The 12640-nt window shown below is 36.1% G+C and overlaps 1 protein-coding gene across 3 annotated transcripts in view; it reads right to left on the bottom strand.

Annotated features, from left to right (window-relative positions):
* LOC139984367 (uncharacterized) overlaps positions 1–12640 on the bottom strand; it is a 45544-nt gene that overhangs the window by 21821 nt on the left and 11083 nt on the right. For 2 of the 3 annotated variants that reach the window (XM_071998256.1, XM_071998258.1), the window contains exons 3-6: positions 11404–11548; positions 7145–7249; positions 4271–4375; positions 844–869 (exon numbers count right to left, since the gene is read on the bottom strand). In XM_071998256.1, the coding sequence (XP_071854357.1) occupies positions 844–869; positions 4271–4375; positions 7145–7249; positions 11404–11548 (381 nt within the window). The remainder of the gene's footprint in view (positions 1–843; positions 870–4270; positions 4376–7144; positions 7250–11403; positions 11549–12640) is intronic. The other variant, XM_071998257.1, reaches the window with a different exon arrangement.

Genomic DNA, 12640 nt, shown 5'->3' with positions numbered 1-12640 from the left:
TTTGAGGTAACAATTTAGTTTACAATATAAAGTATCAGGAATGCTCACTAATAATATTATGATCATGTTCTGCGATATGTTTATCTCCATTAATCAGTTGTTGCAAACAGTCAGTTTATTTTGACGTCAAGACCGAGTGAGTTACTACCTGTATAAATATTTCTAACTCTAATTGATACGGTGACTCCAGTCAACACTGATACAACCTCGATCGCGAATATATTGATGCATATATTTCTGCATTTGCAAACACATTTATTTACATATATGCATACATACTGTGTACGCATATGCATATATACATAGATAATATATGCATAAACCTACTGCATATGCAAATACGCATAAGCATATATTTATATGCGTATATTAAACAAAATGTCATGATCATGGTATCCTACCATCCTAAAGATTACATATTTTTCTCTTGAATATCGCAGATCTAACGACTGTACAATATATCAACCATGGAAAAATTGGAAAAAGGAAAGTTGTATAATGTTCTGTGGATAATGAAAATAAGACACAACATAAGTTGATGATGATCTCTAAAGTATTCAGCTTGTTCTCTCTACTAGTACTATTGCATACAAATGACCACAGAAACAAAGATAAACTGTCCAAGAAGTGATAACCTCTGACCCTTATTATAATATTACTATCATGACTAATAGTTGCTATGGGGTTATGCTATACTTCAGTGAGAGGAAGTGAGAGATTTGATTGGTTGATTGTATTACTACAGTAGGGGTGTCATAATACATGATACCAGAAGGAATAAAAGATAGCATTGTTTGAACACTACAAGTTGGATTAATTGAAAGAAAGTCAATGGTGTCTTACCCCCTCTACTGCCCATAGCTCTGAATCTGAAAAAAAGAAACGAAAGAAGAAACAGAGTAAAATTTATGGGTAAGAAAATATTGAATAATCAAGTAGAGTCCTGAAGGTTAAATAGTCCTAGATCAACAACTTTGGACTTCATTCAAGAAAGCCGAATTACGATAATTAGCACTCCTGTGTGAGCCATTGATACTCTGCAGTTGCTACAGTACATGTTATACTGTATACTGTGCGCTGTATGGTACACTAGGGGTACAGTACTTTGATTTTGCGTGTCTCCTAAATTCACATACTTTGTAACTGGATACAAACACCTCTAAGTATATACATACAGTACAGTTGATGCACTTTTACCCACTGTAGTTTGCCATGCTTGCCAAATTTGTAAATCAAATCGCAACCACTTTATCAATCGCAAATTTAATCCTTAGCAGAATCTTTAACAAAATTTCCCACAGTGAAACGAGGAGATACAGTAGGTATCAATTTTGTATTCAGAGACACTTTCGTGCATAACTCGGCCCATGTAGTGGAATTATACAGAGAACTTCAAAGCATGCGTGAAGTTTGGGAGATTTACTCCTTGCTTTGAGAAAATTTGACTCCCGACCTTTACGAATATTCAAGTTTTTTTTTTTTTTGCTGGCGGAATCTGGTCGAACCATCGCAGAAATCACGTACAGTACGTAGCTTAAGGCTAGAAGTAACTCACTGAGCAAAGTCAGCGCGATCGTCATCACCATATGTAATAGATCAGCTGATAACATTCATACACTAATTCATTTCCCATGATATTTCAAATCAACCCAAGAAATCCAGTATTAATTTTTCTGTTTTTCTTAGCATACAGTACCATTACTGTATCAAACATAACAAATTGCTTCATTACTTCATATCCTAGAGAGGAAAAAAAAAAAAAAAAAAAAAAAAAAAAAAAAAAAAACTAAGCAAAACTGCTTAATCTGTTGCAAAAAAAGGCCTCAGTAGATAAATTTGTAAAAGTTACATCAATTTCAAATCCAGAGGCATGATGCAGATTTCAAGTGATGACAACAACTTTTATTTTCAGCATTTTTCAAAGAAATCTTTGAAGGAAAACTTGACAATGTTTCAATATTGCTATGAAATATCAAACTGATTTACAACTCTATTTTATGTGCTTATCCTTTGTTTTGTTTTTTATAGGTTTGGTCTGTTTATAGTCTTCTCGTGTTTTTAGATTTTTGTGTTTGTATTTTACATACTGCTTAATTTTTGTTTATGTGTTTTCTAGACTTTTAATCATGATTTCTGTTTTTTTTGTGTTTTTTTTGTTTTAAGGGTTTGTAAAGCGCCTAGTTGCCTTTTGGTATTTGTCGCTATATTAAGAATTTATTTATTTATTGTTGTTATTATTATTATTATTATTATTATTATTATATATAGTTTCCACATACAGTACTGTACTCTCACAATCTAACTGTAGTGCAGTACAGTACAGGTACAGCCATACCGAGGGGAAATTTATCACCATATTAACAGTCTGACTTGACACACCACTCTTGTTATTAATGGATTTCCTCTTCCTATAAATGGTTCGAATACTTGGCAGAAATGTAAGCGAGAGACAGGAAACCTTCACTGGTCTAGTACCAAAAGTGCAGGAAGGTGAGCGGGTGGACAATACAAAAAGCAGTTGACTTGGAAACATTGCTGATATAGTAGTTTCACTTAATTCACTTAGAAAGACAACAGTGACTAAAAAGTACCAAGGTGTATCACCCTGTCTATAACCAAATTCAGATTTTCTTTCCCTACCCCCACCCCAATTCCCCACAGCTGCCCTGCAGCCCCACCCTACTAAGGCACCTGATTTGCAAAGTCTTATTCTTGCCAATAGCATCTAATATCCAAACTGTTTCGATAAAAGTTGCTCTTGAGCCACAAAAAACGAAGTGGTCCAATGCCAGCTTGGACAAAGACTTGAAATGGACAACGAAATGAGAAATGTGACCGGTTTTGTTGAGAAATATAATTGTAGACTGACAGATGGCTTTGTGCAATAAAAAAACCTACAGAATATGATATCCATCGGTAAGGTCCTACACACCAGACAAAATCTAAGTGGAATGAGTCCAACAAGGCACTTAAATTGTGGCATGGCTAGGTGGGCTATAAGTGATGGTCAAACATTAGGGGCATTATAATGATTATTTGCCAACAGTGCTAACAATTATACTGAGTGATTGGTATGAATGAATACAACTATCATTTTGATACATAAATGCCTAGGAGCCGGTGAGACGTCAAAAAATTATAACAAGAATACTTATAAGAATGTCCCTGCCTGAATTCCGACGGGAAAATACATTATAGGGGCATTATAATGATTATTTGCCAACAGTGCTAACAATTATACTGAGTGATTGGTATGAATAAATATACATATTTCAACCATTTTTTTGATATATAAATGCCTAGAGCCGGTGAGTCGTCAATAACTAAAATAAGAATACTTAGATAAGGATGCCCCTGCCTGACTTCCAAAGGAAAAATACATTAGGGGCATTATAATGATTATTTGCCAACAGTGCTAACAATTTCACTGATAGGTATGAATGAATACAGACTATTACTTCGATATGTAGAAGCCGGTGAGCCATCAATAAAAAGAATACCTATAAATAACAATGCCTCTGCTTGACGTTCGAAGCCAAAGAGGTAAAGGAAAGTTACAACCATCAACCTCTAACAAACAAAGACCTTGAAAAGCTACTTAATAGTTGTACTTTTTAAGAAAAGTCACCCAGGAAAGAACCTGGGCACGAAAACCAACTACCGAACGACTGATCCACTCTCAGCCCTAGTCCCCTTGTATCGGGACTGTGACTGTGTGATCATCGTCAGGTGTGTATCACCATTCCCCTGGAAAGGGAACAGTTACTACACATGGTCTTCTAAGCCAAAAGGCCGAGAAGCGATCTTAATCTTTGAAAAGCTACTTAAATTTTGTACACTCTGCACTAGGCACTGTTGGTGGTTCGTACATTAGTAATGAACAAGACAATTGTCAGTTGATGACCGGTCTCCAATGGAGGACATGTGCTTAAAAGGCCCCCAGATGATGCTAGTCATGGTAGAGTGAGAGAGAATTTGCCGTTTGTTTTTTATGAGTATGTGTAAAAGTAAGTTGTCCTCACGTTTCGATCCTAGCAGGATCTTCTTCAAAGGCTAAAGAGCCTTTGGCCTTTTTAGCCTTTGAAGATCCTGCTACTGTAGGATTGAAACGTCAGGCCAACTTACTTTTACACATTCTCTTACACAGGCTCTCTAGTGGATAAGCAGTTTGCTAACAGTTTTATTTTATTTTGTTTTTTATAAGGACACAGGTTAAGCGATGGAAGTGGCATTTACTGTAAAATACCTACAGACAACCTGTTTCACTCACTTGCTGTCAACTTTGCGTTAGATTTCTTTGGTTGTCTTTGCTGTTGATTTGGCGGTGTGTCATTGTCTAGGCTTTGTTTAGATTCTGCACGTTTCGGTTTACGCACTGTTGAAGAAAGAGGTTAAATTTTGCAATGAGAAAATGTGTCAAATGGATCTTGAATAGTACTTTTGAGGACAAAAATAACCCAATAAAAACTTTAAAAAAAACTTGGCTAACAATACACAGGAAGGGTAGAGTACAATACGGTTCTTTTATGAATAGAGGTTCACTTACCTTTATAAACCTTTCGACAAAAGGGTTACGCAAATGATAAGGTAGAGTAAGTCCTTCATTGCAAACACCAGTCAATGGCAAAGTTAGAACCACCTTTGAAAGTTCCCACTCGGCATAAATCTTTTCTGCAGTCACTCATGCAAGCACTTCACTGTGCAAGAGAGAGCCTTCTCTACAATAATAGATTTTTGCAATGTAAAGAAACCACTGCTGTATTTCTACCATCTTGCTAAACCTCCTGGAGGTATTACTGTACCGTGTAGTAGTGTACCCAGTACATCCGTAGCTTCATTGATGTTACATGCCATTAATGGTTTGGAAACTTACAGAAACTAAAGGCCTTACCTATCTCCTCACAAACTAAGCACTCTTGATCCACATACCATGCCCAGAGTGATCTGGTAATAAGTTTAGAACTTCCCTTTATTTTGCAACCGGTTATTCCCGATCAACTGGGTGACACAGGGTAGAATTAGGAGGCTGGTTGATCATCATAAGTGACTGGGCGTTAAGGGTGTACAGTGCTAAATAGAAGACCATGCTGGTTGATCATCATAAGTGACTGGTGGTTAAGGGTGTACAGTGCCAAATAGAAGACAAGGCTGGTTAATCATCAGTGAGGTGACTGGTCATTAAGGGTGTACAGTGCCAAATAGAAGACCAGGCTGGTTGATCATCAAAAGTGACTGGTCATTAAGGGTGTACAGTGCTATAATTATAACACCAGGTCACACTGGGCAAGGTGAAGGAAGGGCCGGTATGAGAGCCAGTAAGAGACTAAGAGAGGGATTCAAAAGTAGATACTGTGGTGTGAAACCACGAATATGGGTATGATATCTTCCATTGTGACCACAATTATCTGAATATTCATTTGATGTGATGAAATAACTATCACACGTGTCTGTCACTTTGTAAATTAAGGTACATTCTTGCTTCCTGTGAGACAAATATAAAATCAGAAAATTACCCCCAAAATTACCCACAAAGGAAGCATTATATACTATTTACGCAATGTAATGTCCTAATATTGGTGAAGTGTCTTTCAAATTTACCACAACAACGACAGAAAACCACAAAATTGACAAAAAATTCAGTTTTAGGATATTAAACAGACTGATGTCTGCATACTGTCATTATTGTACTTTTATTCTTAGAACAACTCTCGAAAATAGACACCAAAATTGAGTCATATTTTAACAAGTAATTAAAAGTAATAATCAAAGCATGGTAGAGATAGAATAAGGTCAAGTGTCAAAATCATAAGCCTGGCCTCCGGGGGAAAGAGGTCTAGACTCCCCCTCCCCCAGAGGGACAATTTGCTTGCATTAAAAGTGCAAACATGCACAAAATGTGGCAATCTTTTTGTCAGCATTTCAAGGGCAGACATTCTACTTACAGTATGTGCAGATGAGTCACTTGGCAGTCTTATCGTTATTCTGCTGTCAGAAATAAACCAATGCCAGAAAAGTCTACACATAGTATGTCTTTTTTTCATTATTAATTTTTTTTTTTTTTTAATTATATAATTTTTTTTTTTTATTATAATAATTTTTTTTTTTTTTTTTTTCCCCCCCCTCTTCTGAATTACTATGTGGCCTCTTCACAAAACTTGATATTCTACAAAGTTAGCTCAATTCTAGTGTTACTCTTGCAAATAACTACTGTAAGTTGAGTAGATCCCTTAGTGCCATCAGCTAAGCAAATTCTTTCATGTCTTTGCTTCTTATCATCAAGTCTTAGTCAGAAATCATGTGTAGTTGTCCATTGGGGGAAAAGGAAATAAGTTAAGAATAAAAGAGGGACTGTGATGATGCGACTGTTTTTTCCAACTGAGAAACCGTGAAAACTCACCTGTGCATACCTACAGGTGTAAACTACTGTACACGAGATGGTCTTATCACACACTATTCCTGTTACAACTACTCAATAATCTACTCCACACAGTTTAATTATGGCAGTAAATTGATAAATACACAATGAATATTATTACATTATTACATAAATCATTCATATAGCTTACATTTGATAGTCAAAAACATTTTTCTACAGTGCTACTTGGATATAAGAAAAAGACAATACATGTAATTAAAAAGATAAATTGTATAATTGTTAAAAAAGAAAATGGTCAATTGTACCATACTGTACTTATCACAAACCTGCAATACGCTTCCATAAACAGAACACTATATGCAGTAGCAAAGTAAGGACAAGAACTATATTGCAGAATAGGCCTGTACTGATTTGCAGAATGAAATTTGCACATAAAACCAAAATATGTGCACATCAAAGCCACTCGCAACTAACTAAAATACAACAGATAGCATCTTTTGGCAAGTAAGACTAAAACTAAAGGCAAAAACAAGAGGCAGAAATATCTACCGTACAGTAGGTCTCCAAAGTTTTTGAACAACCTCGACAAATTCTGGATTTCCCTCACGGTAACCTAGTTTTGCTGTAAAAGTCCACAAACAAGTTCCTATTGTTCTCGTCATTTGTGGATCTATTAAGAGAATGGGCAGTAACAGGGTAAAGGTTTTTAAACAAAGACAAATTTCCTCAAACCTCGTTAAACCACCTCGTTAAAACTACTTTAACTACCTCTAGGAGCATCTTCGACCGAGGAATCGGGAGACCTTGAGATCTTCTTCATGTTCTGCACCCACGGGCGTTCGTAACCTCTGTCCTCGCCCATGTTCGCCAAGGCTAGAGGTAGCGACAGGGGGGCGTGAGAGAAATATGCACAGCAGACCAGAGATGATGGAGATGACCAGAGTGAGAGGTATGTCAAACGAGAAGAGAACATGGAAGAAGAAGAGGAAAGGGGGGCGGAAAGAGAGAGAGAGAGATGGATGAGAAGAGTTTGTGCACACAAAATGGATTAAAAGACAACAAAAAAAATCACTTTTTAACACATCAAAGAGAAAGTTAAGAAACAAATCAAAAGTCGCTGAGTGTAGTTTGGCATTGTGTTATGTACACAAGTACCTACTGTACCAGATTTGGGGAAATAATTAGTCACAAAATAATGCTGGACATATTTTTTGAGGATTTTCCTATTCTGGTTGTCCCAGGTTACAAAAACGGGACCTTTACATTTTGGTCGTCTGGACTAACAAATTTGGGGGTTCGTAAAATGGAAGCAGGCTAGCAATGACCAGTGAGTATGTCACTGTAGGACGTACTATTTATACTGTGGTAGGAGAGACGTGTAGGCTAGAGTGAATGGAAAACCATGTCACCAGTTTTGAGAGTGATACCAGTTTATCATTTTACCTACTTCCAAGAGGTTGTTTTAGTTACAATACAATTTAAATTTCAAGTAAACAACTTGTCCTCTGCCAGAGACACAGTTGATTGTGGGGTGGGGGGGTGGGGGATTCCATGAAAACTTTGCCCTGCTCTGACTGTACTGTAGCTGGCAGTATAATATTATCTAACAAAATGGTTTAAAAGTACAAACAAATTTATCCACGAGACAGTACTCTACTTTAGTACATTTCCATCTAACATAGTCTACTTTTAGAATTAAAAATATGTTTATGAAATTACTTTAACACAGCTGCCTCTCAACTTATTGGAAATTTTATTAACAGTTGGAGACATGTTTTTAAATCAGTTTGGTAACCTACAGTACAGGACAGTTACTGTAATAAAAAATTCAACGACATGCACCTATTTTATAACGAATGAAACTGCTTTACCACAGCCTCCTCTCACACTTATTGGAATTATTAACAGTTCGAGATATGTTTTTACATCAGTTTGGCAACCTAGAGTACAGGACAGTTAATTAAAAAGTCAAGGACAGGTACCATCCAAATTATAAATTTGTGAAAGGTCTGTACAATAGTAAAATGAGACTTTTAAAAGTCATCATTCAGTTGGCCCAACTTTACTGCTTGCTTGGATATTATTTCTTTCTTCTCTTGTCTCTTCCCCTCGTTTTTCATTTCCCTTTAGGCAAGGTCGATAATATTTTGTTGCTTATTTCTGCCAATAATAATAATAATACACATCCTATTTGCAGTTGTTTGACGTACATACAGTAAGATAACTAGCTTTTTTTCTGTCCTTAATAATACCTTGAAAAGATCAAAACATTCATCCATGCGCTACAAAAAAAAAAAAAAATTTGTTGAGTAAACCGCAGGAGTAAATTAGAATAATTTAAAGTAACTATGTACAGTACTGTAGTGAAAAAAAAATGTGAACTGTTCATTAACCAGGCCGGTTTAATATTACCTGGTACAGTATACATAGCAACGAAACCAAAAGTACCGTTGACAAACAGACCTGTACCTTTTTCCAAATCTATATATTTGTAAAGTTTAACACAGGAACATGGCAACAACAAAAACAGAATAACAAGCTACTTATTAATGTAGATATGTATGAGTTCCACTATTGACATAATCGACCGACATTAAATCGTACAGATCATTAGGAAATAACCATCTCTCATCCGGTGCCCAAACGTGTTACAAAAGTTTTGTGTTTTTTTGTTTTTTAGAAAACCAAGTTAAACTGTCAAAAGTAGGTCAGACCAACAATTTTATTCTATTACTGATGTAAAATGGGTGGGTGGGTGATTGGGACTATTGTTAATGAATGGCAGACTGTCATATATCAGGACACAATTAAATGTTTTTGAGTGAGTCATTGTACATCGGTGCATACGTACAGTATAGAGCTACACGCATCGTGCATGTACATCAACGTTTTGCAGCACGTGAATCGGCCCACTCAGGGAATAAATTATTCAGTACTGCATCGCCACATGATAATATTGGGAGGGAGGGGGGAGCAAACTGATATGCAAATATTATGCATATATGTGCAAATTTATGCAAATATGTATGGGTTTTGTGTATGCAGTGAAGGAACCATGAAGTATTTTATGGGACAAAATTCAGAAGCTACCAACTTTATAAACTTTTAACAATTATATCCCTGCTCAGTTTTTGCAATAGGACATGTGCAATTGAGGGATTCCCGGATCTTATTTAGAGGTTCCCGCAAAATTATTTTCTCTTTGGGGGAATTTCCGACAATTTTACGTACTTCCTTAGCAACTTGCATCATTACTGTACATAGTTACAAACTTTGCCAATACAAGCAAGATATATATTATAAAGTTCTGGTTGATTTTTGTAAGCAGTAATGTGATTGGTGAATCTTACCAAAAAAACACTGGCTCTGTTAGTGTGTATTGGTAGCAAAGTTCGATCATGTGTACTGCACTTTACAGTATGTATATGTGCACTAGATCTTGGTACGGGTACTGTATGTGTACATATCAAAGTACTAACATCAGGAATATTCCCCTCCCCCCTCTCCCAAAAAGAAAAAATTATTATTATCCCAACCTCCCCAATAATTAAAAAAGAAAAAAATATTGAAAGAAAAAAAAACCTGAGTTGAACACTCTTAATATGTAGGAGCCATCAAAGTAAATATAATTTTGGCCAGAAAAATCACTCTGTCAAATACAGCACATTAAAGCTCAGAGTTGGGCGTCAACAATTAGAGAAATTTTATGCTAAAAACTAAGCCAGATGCTCACTAAATTCCTAGGAAAGCAGTACACACATTACAGTACATGTTATAATGCTTCATGTACCAGCTCCAAATGCAAAATCTACAAAAGTCTGCAAAACAATATACACAGCAGTACAGTACAAGCAGAGATATTTATTTGATGGTACATTAAATGCTACAGTATTAACTGTATGTAACTATTATGTAACTACTCATGAATGTCACACAATTAAATGTTTTGTTGCCTACCGTCGCAGGTTTAGAGGTGTCTACGTACATAACTCGAGGACCCAACAATTTCAAGACTACTGGGTACATACAGTATCACGTTTGGGCAATCTTTTTTACAGTACCTCAATTGTCTTCACACAACTATGTATGGAATGTTTAGCCCAGCTTCTGGCCCCCATGCAACTCCATATCACACACAAACAGAAAATGATCATAATAATAATAATAATAAAAACACATAGCCTGGCCTGCACACTACTGACATATATTCTAGTGTGTTCATATTGAAGTATCACAGGTGGGGCCCCATTCCAGCTCAAAGGATAATTAAATACAGAACGAAAAACACCTCATCTACAAGTACTGTAAGATGTAGACAAGCAATGCAAATTATCCCACATCTTCAACAACCCACCTTCCCCAACCCTCCATACCTCCCCACCCCCCTCCCCCTCCATCAATCCCATCCCCCATCATCCCTCCCCAATTATCCCACCCCTGAATGGCAATGCTTAAATCTGCACATCCATCGTATAATTCAGAAGATCACTTTTAGAGCATTTATTGTATCAGTTGAGTGGTGTGATTCTGCTTTTTATGCAGTTCTGTTGTTTCAGTGACTAACTTGTCTAACTTTCACTGAATCTTTATTGGCATCATGCATAGAAAGCTTTCTCTAGAAGGCAACCACATGAAGACCGTTTTGAACCAACTTGAGCTGAGAACTGTGTCCAAACTACAGTACTGTATTTTTCAGAAATGACATTTTACTTTCCTCACCAGCTAAATGAGGTCTTCATTGGGAACCACCAATGCTCAATTTCTTGGAAAATATAAATTTGACACAAATTTGAAGTTTCCTGAAGTACTGTACGGTTAACTAGGACAATGTCAATCATGTTGGGAAAGTATTATAAGAAACAACATGTACAGTAAGGGCACAAAGGTTAAATTTTATGTTAATTTAGAAATAGATGTTAATCGATAGAGTGAGAGACCATCAACACACTTTAACAAGTAGAAAATATTATATATAAAGTTGAACATAAAAGAAAAAGAATTTTGAAGTTTAAAAATTGAGCACTAACTTGGCAACACGGTCCATTCTGAAGTACCCGATGAGATGGTTCTGACCACTGTTGGACGGCTTCGTTTGGCCTCTGTGGGGGTGGCTGATGGCGATTTGGTTTTAACTACTACTGGCGTTCTTGGTTTGCTGGGTTCCTTTGGATGCTGCTCGATTGATTGGACAATTTATAAAGAAAAGGCATTTAAGATTAATATTACCACAAATGAAATTAGTTTGATGACTACAGTACTGTACAGTATAGTATGAGAAGGTGAAGCGTTCAATGAATGCATGTACTGTACAGTAACACACACTCGATCATTATGAGCTACTGTACTCTCATACATGTCATACATACATACAGTACATACTATACATACAATACATACATACATACATACACAGAATTATACATACACACATACATACATGTCATCACTGATATAACACCTGTACATAATATTACATGTACCATAATTTTGCAATATTGATTAAACAGAGAGAAAATCTGCTTTTAAACTTAAGAGGTTTTTTTAATAGCAATAATGGCAATCCTTGTGATTTTGCTTTGGGCTTGTAACTTTATCCTTTGAACATCTACTTAGTGATTCAATCAAATTTTGATCATATTACCAAACTACCAGAAAAGATATTACACTTGTCACGGTACCAAGTTAGCCAGTAGATTTTGGAAGCACTCGCAAGATTATAGCACGTGGCAAAGATTGTGAAATTTGCACTGTACAGTATACTGTATAGACTGTCTGATCTACTGCACAGCCTGCAACACTGTGCAGTATTCTGTATGGATTAAACTACAGTAAGTCTGTTCATAAAAACACTTGAGGCAAGACCTTAGAGCACTGATTAACTTTGGTACAGCATGTCCACTGTCCAGCCAAAAAAAAAAGTCACTCACGTATCAACAAATCTGACACCAATATATGGTACTGTATTCTATGCAACCATATATGATACGATAAAAACTATACATTATAAGTCATACATGTGCACAATGTTCTGGATTAATGTTGCACCTCCCACATTCATGTTTTCACTCTGCACATAACAAAGTATGTACACTGTACTATAAATATATGTTTGCTTCCTGTTGGAACTTTACCATTGCCTTACACACTACATTAAAGTCAGAAGCTGATTTTCTTTAATCTTTTCTCTATTTTTTCCACTTCTACGAAACACAACCCTGGATATCACCAAACATGTTTTTCACTGAAGAAAAAATTGTTAGGTCT

This window comes from Apostichopus japonicus, chromosome 17 (assembly GCF_037975245.1).
Source record: "Apostichopus japonicus isolate 1M-3 chromosome 17, ASM3797524v1, whole genome shotgun sequence".
Lineage (NCBI taxonomy): Eukaryota > Metazoa > Echinodermata > Holothuroidea > Aspidochirotida > Stichopodidae > Apostichopus > Apostichopus japonicus.
The sequence above is the reverse complement of the archived record's forward strand: the minus strand, read 5'-3'. Positions and strand labels throughout refer to the sequence as shown.